The 19,260-nt window shown below is 40.6% G+C and overlaps 2 protein-coding genes across 3 annotated transcripts in view; one reads left to right on the plus strand and one right to left on the minus strand.

The window, feature by feature from the left end:
• LOC124150171 (hemicentin-1-like) overlaps positions 1 to 19,260 on the minus strand; it is a 262,470-nt gene that overhangs the window by 200,290 nt on the left and 42,920 nt on the right. The window lies entirely within an intron of this gene.
• On the plus strand, positions 1,492 to 15,260 carry LOC125375936 (hemicentin-1-like). Its single transcript, XM_048386994.1, has 10 exons — positions 1,492 to 1,611; positions 4,818 to 4,980; positions 5,199 to 5,335; positions 6,328 to 6,508; positions 8,159 to 8,295; positions 10,420 to 10,591; positions 12,816 to 12,952; positions 13,619 to 13,805; positions 13,930 to 14,066; positions 14,649 to 15,260. Exons 1-10 carry the CDS (start codon positions 1,548 to 1,550, stop codon positions 14,939 to 14,941), a joined length of 1,608 nt encoding a protein of 535 aa, XP_048242951.1. The 5' UTR covers positions 1,492 to 1,547; the 3' UTR covers positions 14,942 to 15,260.

Here is a 19,260-nt window from a genome sequence, read left to right on the forward strand (position 1 = left end):
TCGTGTTAAGGACATAAATATGACTGATGCAGGGTTATATGTCTTCACCTGATTAAACACTCGTCTTCATTTGTTACAGTGCATACATAACGAGAACTTGTGTCAATTGAGTCTGGGCCACATAATCCAGTGATTGATGTTATGAGCAACGATTGCAGTGTTAAGTTATGTTGACACGCTATGAACGAGCCTAAACTGATCCATTAAGTTGCCACGTACGACAAGCAAATGTTCTACCCGATATCCTAACTGGGGAGGAAATACACTTCACGAAGGAGGCATCCGTGATATGGTATAATTCATTTTCATGGCGTCATGCCGATTTTATGAGACGTCGTTCTGATCGTAACTAAGCTGAAGAACATAACATGTCACAAAAATATTAAAAAGCTGTTTTCTGGCTCATCAGTGGGAATGCCCAGGAATACAAAAAAGCTGCAACAATGGCAAAGATCAGTGACCGGCATCGTCGCAGGTTGTGGCACTGAAGTAAAACGAGAACACGACAAACAACATGGTGTTAGTTTCTTTGGTAATATGCAAATAGTACATCAAGTAGTCAATATCAAAAGGTGAAATGTGTTTACTCGTCTTGCTTCGTCCAGGTTATACGCCAGCAGACAACTAATGGGAGACAACTTCCAAGGGCGGTAATTCTGGATGAAACTAGTTCCGTCATTCCAGTGTCATGAAAACACTGATTTTGATTTTCACACAAGTGAAAATAAGGGGTTTTATTTTCATAACAGTGAAATTTTGATAACTTTTGAAGAAAAAAAGAGTTTTATCATTTTCATACAACTGCATATCTCACACTCATGTATATAATGAATGCAACTATTGCAAGATCTTACTTTGTCTTCTGTAATTATTAAATCTCATGTTTTTTGTACGTTTCCATTGCAATGTCTTATTTTTCCTTTCGACTGCATCTATGCAACTATCACAATTTTGTGTTATTTCTGATTGTATTGCATATGAACAACTATTGCAATGTATTGTTTTTCGTCAGTTATTGTTGCATGTCGACAACTATTGCAAATTCTAATTGTGTCTCCTGTTACGGTTTAGTTGATAGAACGTATGCCAGGAACGGTGGTTCCATACCCTGGTATTTGTTTGTATTCTGCCGGGGCATTAAGGAGATGTAACAGGAACTGGCTGGTTCAGAGTCTGAGAGGCTGAGATGTGCACCTTTACCATTAGCGTTAATACTTTCAGAATCATTACAATCTTTGATGCATATACGGCAGACCACATATGTGTGTACCATGTACATGTCCACGATCATGTTCGTCTACCTCATATGACTTTAATAATTGGGACCAGTCTGGCATATATGAAAAACATTTTAATCGTCTGCAGACTGGCGAACCTGTTACAATTACCAGTCAGATCTGACAGTTTGACATTTGAAAGGTGAAATGTTTGACGCCTACACATGCAAAAGCCCGCCATATTACTAAACGCCACTCGTACCCTACATGTACTTAACACTTCACAGATTACCAGCTGACGAGCAACCATTAGACTTGCAGCTCACAGCCATGTCGGACGCTGACATGAGACACCTCCTGCTATTGGTAATATATTTGGGCCCCCTTGCTGTGTGTAAGTAGAGTTTCTTTTGAACGACGGTTTTATGTTGTAGAATGTGTGCATGAATGATTCATCACAAGTGTTTTCTTAATATTCGAGGGGCACGGGTGGCCCAGTCGTCTAAGGCGCCGCGATTCGCTGTGCAGATTTTTGTCCCTTGGGCACGCCATATATCTATGAGTTGCGGATCGAATCCCGTTTCACCTCGATTACTTTTCTAGTTTTTTTTAGCACGTGGGTTTCACCGAAGTGGTAACGTCTGAGACATCACCTCGGGCTTTTCTACCAAATTAAGCTGACACGCCGCGATATAACTGGAATATTGTTAAAACCAGCGATAAAACCCAACTCAATCACTCACTCATTCTAAATACTCGAAATATCATCCTAGTTCCAGAAAATCCGAATTCACTGAAAATCGACTGGACATGCAAATGCTGAACAGAGTTTAAACATGACCACAAATGGCGACACACAAACGCTCGTGGTGCACAGCCACATATTCCGTTTTCCCCTCGCGATAAGCGAACATTATGTACAACGTATGTGAAACAATTTCCACAAGTTGTGCTGCCAGCAAACATGTTGTTGATGCAAGCAGAAATAATGTGAGATTATCACTGGGTTGACTCATGGCGAAAAGGGCACGTGTCCGGTTGTCTAAGTTGTATACTCTGGGTCATGATTTCCATATTATCATGTTACAAGCAATTGCATGGCTTAATGCGTTGATGTAATGATAATCGTATGTCTATTATTATTACAAAGTTTGCTAAGGATCAAGTACACATTATCGTACAATGAAACACTGCGTGAAGAATAAACCATGAAGGTCGCAGCCCCGAGCGGTTTATTCTCCCTGCAGTGTATTATTGTACGATCCACAAGTTGTATATTTTTATATCACTCTTTTTGAGGATGATGATACAATGTACAAGCTTTAAAAATAAGTTATCCTTATTTAAAAAAGATGACTCTCTCAATAGAATCAGACCTCGGTAATGTCGGACAAGTCCATTATATGCATAGGTGGGTCTTTCCCGCATATTCTCACAATCCTCACGTCGATTACCTGTACCTTCTCTCCCAATACCGATTGTCATATCTCCCCCGGTTTTGGATGCGATCGTTCGGCCATCGCTTTTATCTGCATTACCCAGGATCATCTATTGGGATCAACTCAAGAGACACAACCCTCTCAAAAATAACGTCGTCGTCAAGTTACGAGCGAATGTCCGAATCTCCATAAATGACGTCATGATAGAACAATGTTTTATCGTGAAGTAAACCACACTGCGTTGTTCATTGTACGTTTGCGATTTATCGCATAACTATCTTATGTTAGTTAATTCAACTTAGTAATAAGAACATCCTCGTAGACCCACTACACTCACTCATGTTGTGTGGACAGGGTTGGGTCAAATGTATAGGGCACTACATCGCCAGTAGTTGAGCTAAGAACATGCCAGTCATATTATATGATTGTGGCTTTGATTGTGGGCTTCATTCAGTATTAAGCTGAAATGCTAATATTACTGTAATGCTGTCCGTCCGTACTTCCGTCCGCTCTACCATCCGTCCGTCCGATTCACCTTTGACACACATTTTCTCAAAAACTATTCAATTCACAGAAATTCAATTTACAGAATGATGTTACCAGTCACAATCTTAAATGAGTTCGAACATTGTCTTAAATTCCTTTTTGTACAGAGCTATAGACCTTTCTCCGTGATTTTCAGGAGTGAGTGAGTTTAACATCGCTCAAAGCGGGGGATAATCATGACGCTGACCTCTGACCGCTGCCATACCATGGTTATTGTGTCACTCTCATTATCAGTGTTGTACATCCCCATCGACAGATTCATAAACGAGTTGTATTGAGCTAGAATCGAGCTGAAGCTGACTGTTTGAAGGCGGCACCACACTGGACATATTATAGCCCAGTAGCTATGTGTGACAACTGTCTTGACTGCTGTATATGTCAATATATACATGCTTAAAGTGATGCAGCAATCACTTGGGCAGGTGTGTTCGGGAAATGTCCGCCAGCTCCAAAAAGCCGTCCTCAACTCTGTGATTATACAGCTGGGGCACTTTAGACATGGTCAGAACAAAAACATCTGTGTCTACAGTGAATGTATGGTAAGAACACGTTAATTGCGTAGTCATCAAAGGTCTTGATCGGAACATATATCATCATGTGGATGTTCTGGGTCAGGTACAGGATGAGGTGAGAGATGAGGTCAGACTGAGGTCAGGGATGAGGTGAGGGATGTGGTGAGGTCAGACTGAGGTCAGGGATGAGGTCAGGGATGTGGTGAGGTCCTGGATGAGGTATAGGATGAGGTCCTGGATGAGGTCAGGAATGCGGTGAGGTCCTGGATGAGGTCAGGGATGCGGTGAGGTCCTGGATGAGGTCCTCGATGAGGTCCTGGATGAGGTACAGGATGAGGTCAGGGATGCGGTGAAGTCAGGGATGTGGTGAGGTCCTGGATGAGGTTCAGGATGAGGTCCTGGATGAGGTCAGGGATGCGGTGAGGTCATGGATGAGGTACAGGATGAGTTCAGGGATGTGGTAAAGTACTGGATGAAGTACAGGATAAGGTCCTGGATGAGGTCAGGGATGCGGTGAGGTCATGGATGAGGTACAGGATGAGTTCAGGGATGTGGTGAAGTCCTGGATGAGGTACAGGATGAGGTCATGGATGAGGTCAGGGATGTGGTGAGGTCAGGGATGAGGTCAGGGATGCGGTGAGGTCAGGGATGCGGTCAGGGATGAGGTCAGGGATGTGGTGAAGTCCTGGATGAGGTCAGACTGAGGTCAGGGATGAAGTCAGGGATGAGGTCAGGGATGTGATGAGGTCCTGGATGAGGTACAGGATGAGGTAAGGGATGCGGTGAGGTCAGGGATGTGGTGAGGTCCTGGATGAGGTACAGGATGAGGTCCTGGATGAGGTCAGGGATGCGGTGAGGTCATGGATGAGGTACAGGATGAGTTCAGGGATGTGGTGAAGTCCTGGATGAGGTACAGGATGAGGTCCTGGATGAGGTCAGGGATGCAGTGAGGTCAGGGATGGATCCAGAGTTCATGACCGGGTTGAGATCTGAGATGGTTCTGGATGTGGCCAGGAATGAGCACCGGGCGTGAGGTCACTCATCCTGAGTTTAGAAAACAGACACATCACTTTCATTGCTTGATATTCATGTGACTTTTTCAGGTGCCCAAGAACTCGTTATTGGTCCACCAATGGATGAATTAATGGCGTACCACGTTTCGTTTCCAATGCAATGCGAAGTTCCTGGACTGCCAGACGGTATTGATGCCAAGTTAGAATGGCTGGACAGGAACAACAATGTTATTGGACGCGACTGGGACAAACGGTACAGAATATTCTGTTGTTTGGGTTTTTTTTTAATCTGATGGTTAAGTCGAACTAATCAGTAGTTCATCTACATGACTGTGACCTATAAATAACCGAGTCGGGACCAAAATGAATATAGCACTGGTACCCACTTGAGTAAGAATGATATGTTTACCACTTTGCAGGAATGTGGCTCCAATGTTTCCGAATCTTCATTATCTTTTCCTTTGCTTGTAGCATCCACACATCCTATTCAGGGCGAAGCTTAATATTATTCTTCAAAAATTGGAGAGATGAAAACGCAGGCACATATACGTGTAGAGGAAAGGTCTGGGATACGACTATGAATAAATCAAGACAGCTCTATTTCAATGGTAAGAGACTCGCACATGAAATAACCTTTGTCCTTATAGGTTAATATCTTTAAACCTCACTCACTCACTCACTCACTCACTCACTCACTCACTCACTCACTCACTCACTCACTCACTCAGGATATATTGCTTTCTAATATATGGTATTACATATGATATAGCTTTTCCAGCTACCTCCCACTGATGTACCCGCCTGAACTTGACATTGAAGAGACCAGTGAAACACCCCCGTCTGTTTCATATTGATAACTATGCATACATATTCACAAGACTGTATGACAAGAGCGATGACTTCACTTTCCCAGCAGTCAACTTTCCCTCCATGTCGAGCCGTATTCCAGCAGCCATAACCTATGACGTGTACATTGCACAACGTTTGAGGACAATCGTCCATGCTCTTTCCACACAGGTTTCAAAGTAATACGACTGTTTCAAAAGCTGTTGTTTTTAATTGTACCATATGTTCCCGTGTTTTTTGGGGTTTTTTTCTGGGGAACAATTGCCTTGCCTTTGTATGTGTTTTTGACGGGTGCAGGATACACCCACCTTTTCGCTTAACCCTGCTATCATCACTATTTGATTCTTAAACACATGTTCATGATAAAGTCGGAATCTTGCAATGAACTTTTTCTCGCTTTTATTTAAAACTATGGTATGTATATCATATCGTTCTAATCCCTTGTCATAATCGTTGCTTTATTCCCTATGTTATTACCAAACTACTGTATTCCAACCTGTTATTATTATTTTCATCATCATCATCATCCTCATCATTATTATATTTATATTTATATTTATTATTATTATTATTATTATTATTATTATTACCTACACCATAACTGTGAAATGCCTGTCTTTTCTACAACAGAAACATCAATGACTTTTCCTTGTTGAAGCCGTGGTTGTTGTTGTTTTTTTTATCTCCAGCGAATAGAACTCTATCACGCTCATACAAAGTTGCCAGAGTACGTCATGATTGAAATCTATTTCAGAAACCCCAGATATTGTCATCTCCACATCTGGAGATATAACGCGAGTCCAAGACACAGGTGAACAGATCCTCACTTGTGAGGCGCTGGGACTCTCAGACGATCAAGTTGCCAACTTAGAATGGCTTGACAACAACAACAAATCCATTGGACCTTTCAGTGAAAATGACCCCAAAAGCGGCAGGTGATTATTGTAGTCGAATGATTCACAATCATAGCCCCTTTATATAACTAACTTATTTCACAAGCCTTTGCTGGTATGTAACCACTACATATATAAGTTACATCACAAGTATTTGTAAAATTGTAACGTTTGTAAAACATGCCTTACATTGCAATTATTTACCCAAGTATTACTACCTTACAGTACTCTCATATGCTGGTACGTAATTTAAGTATGATTTCGTCCATCAATCATTTTGTCGAACATACGTTATTAATACTAGCATTGTATTATTGTATAACGTGCCAATCATGTTCCAGTCCACAAATCAAAGATATGCATCCGTCATTTTTTGAGCTTGATATTCAGAATGTATTTCGTGTTTTGTTTGTTTTTGTTTTGCACCGCACTCAGCAGTATAGCAGATATGTGATGACGGTCTGTAAAAAAAGGCTGATCCAGACAATACATTTACAGTCATCATGAGCATTGAGGCATACATTTGGGGTACGATGACATACCATCAAGTCAGCATGCCTGACCTTCCGATCCATTTAGTCGCCTCTTAAGACAAGCGCAGGTCGCTGGGGATTCATATTCTTTCTCGGATCCTTGCTGTTTTACAATTCGTTTCTTTTTCATCTCAGGAAATAGATGACACAAATAACAAATACATAAAAGGTCAAAAGCTAATATGAAGGTCGAAATGAAATAACAATCAGATCATTTTAACTTACCATCCGTTTTGATCAATTATTAAGCAGCTCGACTGTTGATACGAACAGTCAGCGAGACCCGGCGGCCAGAGAAGTGGTTCACGCCGTACCACATCCCGGTATATGTATATGTACCTTTATTCACAAATAAACTTCTTCTTCCTATTCAGCTTGACGTCTGACGTCTATGAAAGAGAGTGCTTCGATTATTTCGCATAACTTTGTATTTTACAATGCGAAATAAAGTTATGTGTTTTCGAATGTTATGGACTTTTCTGGCACGACTTTGGTAAATGATCGATCACTCGGGTTTTCAAGTCACAATAATCACTGACGCAGCTGATGTGACGGACGCATCACTAAATGATTATATTTGAAGAACATTATTAATCAGTTTTAGAGATCGTGCTTTAGCGCTACATTATCCTCGCTGTGACGTCACATCTACTGAGCTGCAGCGAACATTGAGATGCCACAATAAGCCACAATGCCACAATAGCTGTGTACGTATAAAACTAAACATTGCAAGGTTCGAAGATGAATGGGATCGTACACCACGATACAGAAGATCCAGGGATGTTCACGCACGTTGATCACTTAAAGTGCCGAACGGGGCGGTCGGGAAGCTTAGTGGTTAAAGCGTTCGCTCGTCACGCCGAAGACCCGGGTTCGATTCCCGACATGGGTACAATGTGCCAAGCCCATTTCTGGTGTCCCCTGCCGTGATAGTGCTGGAATATTGCTAAAAGCGGCGTAAAACCATACTCACTCACTCACTAAAGTGCCGAACACCCCGCGAGTGAAACCTGAAACGAGTTTTTCTTCACATGTTCCCATGCAAGTTGCAGACACGTATTGGGTTTAAAATTATATATACGGGTATCAGATACCTACAAATCACGTTATGATCTTCTGCGTGAATATATTCTACGAGTCTCCTTTTGACACCTTGCAGGGTCTACACAAGGAAACTTGGTCGACGACGCCAGCTGAAGTTTAATCAAGTGAAGCTTGAAGACCACGGAACATATACATGCAGAGGAAAAGTTGGTGGTGACACAATACTTAAGTCTTTTCATCTCAATGTTTATGGTGAGTGTCTAACTGACTTGTCAGATGTCGACCGCTTTCAAACCCTCAAGGACTTTTATGAATGTATTCCCTGGAGTATGTTTGTAGAATTGGAGCTTCAATTCAGGTTTCTGGGATTACCACTTATGTTAACATATACCATTATACACTACTGATAAATAGGAATTTATACACTACTGCCAGTTACACCATTATACACCACTAGTACATACAGAATTATACACTACTGGTAGATACAACATTATACACTACTAGTACATACAACATTATACACTACTAGTACATACAACCTTGTACACTACTGGTACATACAACATTATACACTACTGGTACATACAACAGTATACACTACTAGTACATACAACAGTATACACTACTAGTACATACATAGAGAATACTACACTCATTCTCGTAAGATACCATTTTTACGAAACGAGTGGACTTTCTATGGTATCTGACCGACTTTCTTGTTTGGTTTAATAAAGTGTTTGTAAATATCTCTCGTTCTCATATTTCTTCAGTTCTGCCTTGTTATCGCAAAATGAATGACGTCTCGCAATTTTTTATGAATGAAAAAAGTAGTCCCGGTGTGACAGAGGTCACGGTTATCCAATCAAAACGAATAAAACAAGGTCAACCTTGTACGACACACGTGTGACGTACGGATTTAGTATCTTACCACCTGTATATTCACCACGTGGGTAATAAAACAGTATACACTACTAGTACATACAACAGTATACACTACTAATACATACACCATTATACACTACTAGTACAGACAACATTATACACTACAAGTACATACCACATTATACATTACTGGTACCTACACCATTATACACTACTAGTACATACAACATTATACACTACTAGTACATACAACATTATACACTACTAGTACATACAACATTATACACTACTGGTACCTACACCATTATACACAACTAGTACATACAACATTATACACCACTTGTGCATACAACATTATACACTACTGGTACATACAACATTATACACCACTAGTACATACAACATTATACACCACTGGTACCTACACCATTATACACTACTAGCACATACAACATTATACACTACTGTTACATACACCATTGTACACTACTGGTACATACAACATTAAATACTACTGATACATACACCATTATACACTACTGGTACATACAACATTAAACACTACTGATATATACACCAGTATACGCTTCTGATATATACACCATTATACACTACTGATACAAACGACGTTATACACTACTGGTACATACAGATTTTTAGACTACTGTTACATGCAATATTATACCCTCTTGTCATATGCAAGGACATTTTTCTGCTTTTTTAAGATCACATTCTGGACTTTATTGAGAAAGATTCTAGTTTAAATTTTCAACAAGGTTTGAAGAGTGGTCTCCCTTTGACATCAGCAATGACCGTCAAATGCTTTGCTAGTAGTACCGATGAGGAAATCTCTGATGTAAGGCAAAATGTTCTATATAGTTATCAGAAAATGTAAAGCATAATAAATTCGATATTTGACGCCTCGTACAGTATTTCCGCTAACCTAATATGACACCGCATCAGGCAACTAAAGACACCATAACTATAATACACTGCGAGGGAACAGTCCGAGAACCGAAGCTGACCACTAGCCCCGGTGGCTCAGTGGGTAACAGTGGATTACAAAACTAAACATGATCTGTGAGGTTGCAGGTTCGATTATGAAATATGTGATTTGTAACTAGTCCAATACCAACGTTAGATGCACAATACTAGGCTGTAAATATAAATAGATCCAAGCAGGTCTTTCAATTAAAATGTAAACCTCTCAACAGGTCTCCCTTGAAAGTAGTACTTCACAAAAGGTTACTTTGAGATGCATACAATACTATAGGCATGGCAGTAAAATTATAAACACCCTTATGCACTATGGTACATATATGATTAATAAGCACTATTTTATACCTACAAGATTATTTTTTTCCGCCATGTTGAAATCGTAATGTTTGTTCACAATTGTTTTCCTATTTGTCAATCTACCAATCCATACACTCATTTTAGTTGGTCTGGAATCCATCGTGTTTGGTCTAAGTATTCTTCCTATTGTTTCAGGGGTTGTCATACTTCCACAACAGACCGTTATAAGGCGGGAAAGGGACACAGGTCTAGCGTTGTATTGCCAAGTCACCGAACCGTCAGGCGGCAGAGATGTAACTGTAGACTGGCTGTACCCAAACGGCTATTCCATATCACGTTATGACCCAGATTATCCTCCAGCCAACAGGTGGAACATTTTATCTCATCCTTTCCGTCAACATATTTTCTTTTCACGCCCACCTTCTCCAAAAATATGAAAATGTCTACCTCTTAATGATTCCAGTATTATTGTTTTTTCAGGAGGCCTTCAAATTCACAATATCTCTATTCTATTTCTTAATTCTGACATTTCCATTTGTCTCAAATAAGTACCGACTACATATGGCTATTTAGGTTATTTAAGACCATAATTACAGGCGAGGAATTATCAAGTATGCGTCTGGGAGTGACTGATGGAACCTTCCGCAGGTTCAGTTGGTTGTCCAGTATATTTCCCTTTGTTATCTTGTTAAAGAAAATGGAGAAGAATCATATGACATGTCATTTCAATCGTCGGTTGTTACGTCAAACAAGGGATCACATTATCAAAGCGTAAATCTGAAAGATCTCTTTTCCCGTGTCAGCGGGCATCTTATTATTAGCTATTTGAAAGAAATTGGTCTGTATAATACATTTTAAATATGTATGTGAATAATTAAATGTTTGCTTTTAACTTGGCGTGATGCTATTATCTACTGACTTTATTGAAGGCTGTGTCCAGGGGGTTAAAGTATCGTAAAATTATTGTCCCCCTGTGTGACACGTGATCCTAGCATAAACGATGTAACAATCATCAACCAGTGTTTTTAAGTCAACTCATTGCTGAGTACTTTTTATATGGGCTAGTATTGTTCACAACCGTCAGTAGCTAAAGTGATGACGTAAATCCTGTTGGGGTATCATGCAGGAAGCAGGGGTACTGTAAGTCCCAATGATCCCCAGTGAGGTGGCCTAGCCTTGGTTACTGGTGGCCTATAGCCCGAGTTTTAAAACTGTATATATGTAATATTCTTTATACACAAATCAATGTAAACTAGCTTCCTAATAGAAATCCAAAGATAGAAAATAATGGTTGATCTAAATATATCCTTTCCACACTTTGCACAATGTATGAATACTCAATCTTCAGGGATACACGTGACTGATGACGTCACAATATTAGTAAAAAGTATATCGTATAAAAATAATAGTTCTATTTATGCATACATACTGATATCAGGGCTCAGCTGGTCATGTGTAAGACGTACAATGCGATGCTCCCCTAAGACAGACCAGAATCCTATGAATCATATCCTAGAACTACCCAGATTGTGATTCTTTGTTTGTCAACACTATAATACTATGTTCGTGCTCGTGGCTTTCTTAACGTCTAGTACGTGCATCACTTCGGACTTTCCTCCCACATCAAACGGACACGCTGTTTAACAACCGAAGTGCTGGTAAAAGCGGCGCTAAACCGCAGTTACACATTAAACCTCAACATTGTGCGTACGTGTGAGGGAGACAGTCGAGAAGGATTTCTTCAGTGAAGGGTCTGGCAGCCAATTATAAACCAAAATCAACATGCATGACATATATACACCAAATAGGGTAATAAGTTTTAGGTTGATGAATATATACATTCAGAGTGGTCATGAAGCTTGTATCAGATGGTTCAAACGACGGACAACTTCCCTTTTTTCATTTATAAACTCTGATATGATCAAGGGCATATGTAAGTCTTAAATAGGCGCAAGGGGCACTTCCTCGAAGACTATTATTAACATAATGCCCATGTCTGAGACTCACCTGGATTAACTTGGGACGGAAATACTAGGTTTCGTTATACTTGTGAACGGTGTTTCCTGCTTAAAGTTCAAGGAGTGTGCATAAACATTTTGCTCTTGGAATATGCAATTGTCTATCCACATCGTCATTTTATGGAGCGGAAAATATAAGATCAATAGTACAAACTTTGGTACTGGTATCAAAAATATAATTTAACATCCATAAAACGTATTGTGAATATCATGCAATATTCTCACTTATAAAATGTGTGCAAGAAGATGATTATCAACTATGTGGAAATATTTATTCATTCTCTTACTCTCTGTCTCTGTCTCTGTCTCACGCTTTCTCTCGGTAGCTCTCTCTCTCAAGCTCTCTCTCTCTATCACTCTCTCTCTCTCTCACGCTTTCTCTCGGTAGCTCTCTCTCTCACTCACTCTCTCTCGAATTCAGTCATGTCTGTCTGCCTGGCCCTCTTTCGCCGATCAACATGAACAGTACATCCTCATCACTAACTCTTAATTTCAACCCACATTTAACTGACGTGATGTACTTAAATGGCGTGAGAACGAATTTTGTCACCAACTTTCTTTCTTTGTCTGCAGATACTTCACACAGAAGACCTTCTTGGGCAGCACGCTGTTCTTTGACGAACTGAGAAAAGGAGACAAGAGTACATATACATGTCGTGCCATAATAGACGGAAATACCGTGCGCAGAGAAATACAACTCAAATTGTACGGTAAATATTTTAGGAAGTCTCTCTTATTTCGTGATTTACAGACGAATGTGGTTATCTCATAGTTGTAGCTTGACAGACAATGGAGAATATTTGATGGAATGAAAACATTTCATTTCTGACCTAGTTGATTTTCTGACCACTGGTCGGTAGTGTGTACCATCTAGTAGTGTAGTAGTATTTGGCCACTTTCGTGAAACTCACGAGAACGTGTATGGTGCTGACAAACCTGGAAACATTATCAGGGTGAATTTGGATTCGAACCCATCTTCTTAGATTTCTAATACGCCTAAGAGACACAACTCTTGACTTAAGTAAGACGAGTTCTATAGATGAACAACTTCTTCATTACAATAAGTGCGACGTTTCGGTGTAGATCCTAACACCTTTATCAAGCATGTGATGGATAGTACTAAACAACATAGGTATATATACTTATTAACATAAAGTGTATACAGTAAATTGATTGATGGTCGAAGAGAGCTGATTGTAATAAATCGAAGGCAGTGGATGACTAATCAACACAGAGTCAACAAGCAGAATGATAGAGATGATGGAAGCTGTTGTTGACTATGTGTGATATTGCCAACTAAGACATGCCAATCCGTTCTCAATTTCAGTTTCGCTGTTTGTTTTGTCTGACTTAACTTGACTGCTGCTTTATTTCAGTTCCCCCTAAAATCGTTATTACTCCATCAGAAGATAGGATAAGGCGACAGAAGGACACTTCAGCATCTATGTATTGCAAAGTCGATGGACTTTCAGGCGACGAACTGCAAGAGGCCAAGTTCGAATGGCTGGACAAAAATGACGATATCATTGGATCTTACATCAGAAACGATTCAAAACGCAACAGGTACGGCTTTCATGACGGTTATGAAGGGAAGGCCACGCCAGTCCTGAACATTTACCATACACTATCAATAAGAACACTTACACTGTGTATGATTAAATCTCTTTGCTCCATCTTCTGTGTGCAGGGTCTACACGTTAAAACTTCCCGATGCAACCCGCCTTCAGCTTGACCAGTTGACCAGTGGCGAGCGAGGGACATACACCTGTAGATGTACAGTCGGTGGCAACATCATGATCAAAGACATTCAACTTATTATCTACGGTAAATGTTAAAGCGAAAAATGAGTTGGTTGTGATAAACGCCGCTTTGAACAGTGTTTCCGTTACATTACTGTGTGTCAATTGAGAAGTCGTAAATCCCATAGTATAAATAGACTTACTATGAACGTAACGCTAAGACTGCTTCGTGAACCGGAGTCCTGAACACTCTTAGTATATCTTTGTAGTATGTGGCTGATTCTCTGCAGACAGTGTGGACCAAAGGCAATTCGGTGATTTACGCTGTACAACACGTTGAGTCATATTCCTCATCCGATTTTGATGTTGACCACATTGCCCCATACAGCAATATCATTATTAAGCTCTGTCTGTCTGTGTCTGTGTGTGCGTGAGTACGTGCGTGCGTGGGTGTTGTGGTTGGGTTGGGAGTCAGTGTTAGGGATATCAAGTTTCATTCGTGGTGCACAAAGGATTATGAATGAAAAAGCTTCAGGATTTTGTTACTGGATTTTTGAATGATGGATGCAAATTTAGTTTATGTGACCTCTGAGAACAGTCAGGTGTGTTGTTGAGCTGAGGTTTTAGATGTTGTGATATTTTATGTCGTTACTTGTGTTCAATACAGGTAAGCCAGATGCACCAACGAATCTGCAAGCCGCCACCGTGGACTCGCGTTCCATTATCATCACATGGGACAAAGGCTTCAACGGCTTCTATGAACAACGTTTCAACATAGAATACAGACAACCTGACGGTCAATTGATCACCCACCCATCCATGCCGAGGGAGGACTACGCCCTTCAACTGAAGCTGGATGGTCTAAAACCGGCAACAATGTACGACATTCGGCTAAATGCTGTGAATGAATATGGTTCCAGTAACTACACGTTCGTCAATGTGACAACTTTGACAATGTGACAACTTTGACGCCTTATAACATCGCCATCAGCACCACACATTAATCTGATGTTGCACCAATCCCTGCTGTCTGAACTTCACATACTATATTCATAGTAGTAACCGTGTTATTGTTGCTGCAGTTGTAAGGTAATCTTGTGATTAAAATGTTGGCTCATCACGAACAAAAGCAGAATTCGAGTCACGGAAATGTGTTAAGCTAGGTTTTGGCGTCACCAGCCTTGCCAATTTAGGATTAATATATGAAGCGGCGTTAAACCTACCCACTCAATATTTATATTCCCACGTATGTATTGGTAATAAAGTCATATGAACTTTGGTATACATATTCCTGTCCTCATTTTAACTATTCCTTAAGTAGCCAGCTGGCAGTAGATACCATGTATATTGTTTGCTTCAATGTATTTGTCGCAAAATGTATCTTTCTCAAGTAAGCTGATAATGTTTACTTCAGTACCAGCAGTATTCTGAAACACAAATTGAAAGATGGGGGCACAGGCAGCCGAGTCATCTAAGGCCCGGCAATTCAATATGCAGAGTTTTGATCCATGGGCACGCCAGTAACCTATGATTGGGGATTTGTATCCCGGTTCGCCCCGATTATGTAGCTAGGTTTGTCAGCACCGTATCCGTGGTCGTGGTCCTCATCCCAGACCTGCATCACTTTTGAGTTTCCTCCTACATAAAGCTGACAAGCAGTGATACAACTGGAATACTGTTCAAAGTTGTGTTAAACTAAACACACTCACTCTTTGTACGGATATATGGGGAGCGTTTGAACCCAATACAAAAGACTGGACGAGTCTTCAATTCTAAAGTTGATGGTAATGAGGCGAGGTTTTGGCAGACTTTTCCTCAGTTAACATACAAGCCTTACATGTTTGATATGCCACTAATATCAAGTTCTTTGATCAAACAAGTATGAGTCGTATGTTGACATGTTCTGTAGGCCGTATGTTTACATGGTCTGTAGGCCCTACACTGAAATGTTCTGTAGGCTGTATGTTGACATGTTCTGTTGGCCGTATGTTGACATGGTCTGTAGGCCATACACTGAAATGTTCTGTAGGCCGTATGTTGACATGGTATGTAGGCCCTACACTGAAATGTTCTGTAGGCCGTATGTTGACATGGTCTGTAGGCCATACACTGAAATGTTCTGTAGGCCGTATGTTGACATGGTATGTAGGCCCTACACTGAAATGTTCTGTAGGCCGTATGTTGACATGGTCTGTAGGCCCTATTCTGAAATGTTATGTTGGCCGTATGTTGACATGTTCTGTTGGCCGTATGTTGACATGTTCTGTTGGCCGTATGTTGACATGGTCTGTAGGCCATACACTGAAATGTTCTGTAGGCCGTATGTTGACATGGTCTGTAGGCCCTATACTGAAATGTTCTGTTGGCCATTTGTTGAATTGTTCTGTTCGCCGTATGTTGACATGTTCTGTTGGCCGTATGTTGACATGGTCTGTAGGCCCTACACTGAAATGTTCTGTAGGCCGTATGTTGACATGTTCTGTAGGCCATACACTGAAATGTTCTGTAGGCCGTATGTTGACATGGTCTGTAGGCCCTATACTGAAATGTTCTGTTGGCCGTACGTTGACATGTTCTGTTGGCCGTATGTTGACATGTTCTGTTGGCCGTATGTTGACATGTTCTGTTGGCCGTATGTTGACATGGTCCCTAGGCCCTACACTGAAATCTTCTGTAGGCCGTATGTTGACCTGTTCTGTAGGCCCTACACTGAAATCTTCTGTAGGCCGTATGTTGACATGGTCTGTAGGCCCTACACTGAAATGTTCTGTAGGCCGTATGTTGACCTGTTCTGTAGGCCCTACACTGAAATCTTCTGTAGGCCGTATGTTGACATGGTCTGTAGGCCCTACACTGAAATCTTCTGTAGGCCGTATGTTGACCTGTTCTGTAGGCCGTATGTTGACCTGTTCTGTAGGCCGTATGTTGACATGTCCTGTTCAGATCCACCTGATGTGATGGTCATGCTGTTCCGCGTTAGAATGTTAGCCCCTGATTTATCATCAATGCAGTATTCGGGCGGTGGGGTAGACTAGTGGTTGCAGCGTTCGCTCGTCACGCAGAAGACCCTGGTTCGATTCCCCACATGGGAATAATGTGTGAAGCACATTTCTGGTGTCCCCCGCGTGATATTGCTAGAATATTGCTAAAAGTGGAGTAAGATCATGAGTTGTTTCTACATGTTGCCGTTTATACAGCAGATATGTTGACAAATCTCTCCGTATTATACAATACTGAAACTATTATCTACTACCCCTAAGACAGCTGGTCCCCGTTCGACAAACCGACCTCAGCGCTGAGATGATCGTAATTCCTATACTTTAACATATGCTTATGATAGTCGTAGTGCCGAGATCGCTTTGTGGTCCTTTATTGTAATTTTGCTACTCTTCCTTAATACTGCTTCACAGTTGCTACAACTACTACAACGAATTCCCCCACGTCATCTTTAGCAGTTACTAGGTTCACAGTTTTGTTTTGTTTTGAGGACAAGTGTGTTGCTAACCAGGGCTGTATCTATGTATCCAAACTGTAAGTGATACACTCGACAAGAAATACAGTACATCGGTCGTTTGTTGTCTTTGTCTATTTAGCGTGGCGTGAAATGGATATCTTGTTTACTCCCATCACATTCAGGATATCACTGAGGAACATAAATATTTTACATATCCATGGTGGTCAAGCTTAGGAACACATTTGTAGATTTATTTCATATGTTTGCAGAAGACAATTGATCAGCAGGTGAGTTGTAGGTACAGGTTGTGAATTGATAAAAATAACCATAAGTTTGGGGATAGTTTTCTGAATACGATGCTAATGTACATGATAAAAACACGATCTCAGTATGTTTTTAGCAAGGATGTAAATGTTATTGATAATATGATGCAACTGTTGTATTAATGTGAAGTCCTGCTGGTTGTAGACACGCCATAACAACGGTTGTGGTGTTTGATTAAGAAACAAACGAGAGGTATATGTTTATCGTTCAATATAAACAAGGATGTTTATAACATTTACATGCTTTAAGAATGTTTACCCGTATTTAAATAATGATGACTCCCAAAATACAATCCGATCCAAAATACAAGTCCTTTTCATGTTGGGTTAAGTTGGTGTTTCCTGGATATTCTCAACACAAAAAACAATTGACAGCCATTATCTGTACCTTTTCTCCCAGTACAGAATGTCGAAGCTCGCCCACGTTTGGGTGCGATCGTTCGGTCATTGCGTTTATCTCAACTAGCCTTTCAAAAATAGCGTCGTTCAATTTACGACGTCATCACGTTCCTGGCGTTTGTTCGAAACTCCAGAAATGACGTCATGATATAACAGTGTTTTATCGTTCTTCATTATTCTTTGTGATCTATCGTGTAGCTTTCTTATATTTCTTATGTTTTGAATTCGGTGCTGGAAAGTACCTGAGGGATGTAACGACAGATCAAAATACCGTGATGGATTAACCGATATGTTTCATCGATATCTGAAATATCAACTGCTGACATCGGTACAAACTTATCGTAAGAACTGATACCAAGAGCAGCCTATGCCTGTTGTAAGAGGCAACTAAATGGGTCGGGTAGTCAGGCCTGGTGACTTGGGTGATTGCATATCATCGTATCCGAAATACGTGGGTCGATATTCATGATGTCAATCACTGGCTTGTTTGATTCAGACGCGATTATTTACATGCCGCCTTCATATAACTGTAACATGACCCTGTGTTGCGTTAAACAACAAACACACGTATGTATTGGCACATTTTGAATCATTTAATTACTTGGCCTTCCAGACAACACTATGAGGCTCGCGAGCTGGCTGCACGTGATTGGTCTGTTATCCCTTTGTGATTTCACACACGGAGGTCACGTGATCACGTTGAGACTTACACACAGGGGTGCTAGAGACATGCCTATCTCTATAATGGACCCACGGCTACAATGTGGTCGATCGTGTGTGAAGTTATCACACTGTCAAGGGATCCTGTACGATGGCCACGTCTGTCGGCCGATACTCAAACACAAAGACGTCAGAGAAGACAAAGATTCTGAATATTGGACAGTCATGAAGAAAGGTCTTAATAGTACCTTCATAGTTTATAAAGTGCAATGGGAAACAATTTTTTTCTGGCTCAGTTTTGACCTTTAAAGCTGAAGTAAAAACAGATAATCTGATTGACAAAGTGTTTTACCATAAATTCTGAAACAAATTGCTTCTGTTTGATCAATCAGAGGATTCAAATCACAATAATTGACTTTGAATGCTCTCATATCATGTTGACA

This window comes from Haliotis rufescens, unplaced genomic scaffold (assembly GCF_023055435.1).
Source record: "Haliotis rufescens isolate VD_foot unplaced genomic scaffold, xgHalRufe1.0.p SCAF_63, whole genome shotgun sequence".
Classification (NCBI taxonomy): domain Eukaryota; kingdom Metazoa; phylum Mollusca; class Gastropoda; order Lepetellida; family Haliotidae; genus Haliotis; species Haliotis rufescens.

Bases quoted from the DNA above. Each gene is read 5' to 3' on its own strand.
- LOC125375936 (XM_048386994.1), top strand. From the start codon at position 1,548: ATGTCGGACGCTGACATGAGACACCTCCTGCTATTGGTAATATATTTG. The intron at 1,612-4,817 runs GTAAGTAGAGTT...TGACTTTTTCAG, and splicing joins TTTGGGCCCCCTTGCTGTGT to GTGCCCAAGAACTCGTTATT. The intron at 13,806-13,929 runs GTACGGCTTTCA...TTCTGTGTGCAG, and splicing joins AACGATTCAAAACGCAACAG to GGTCTACACGTTAAAACTTC.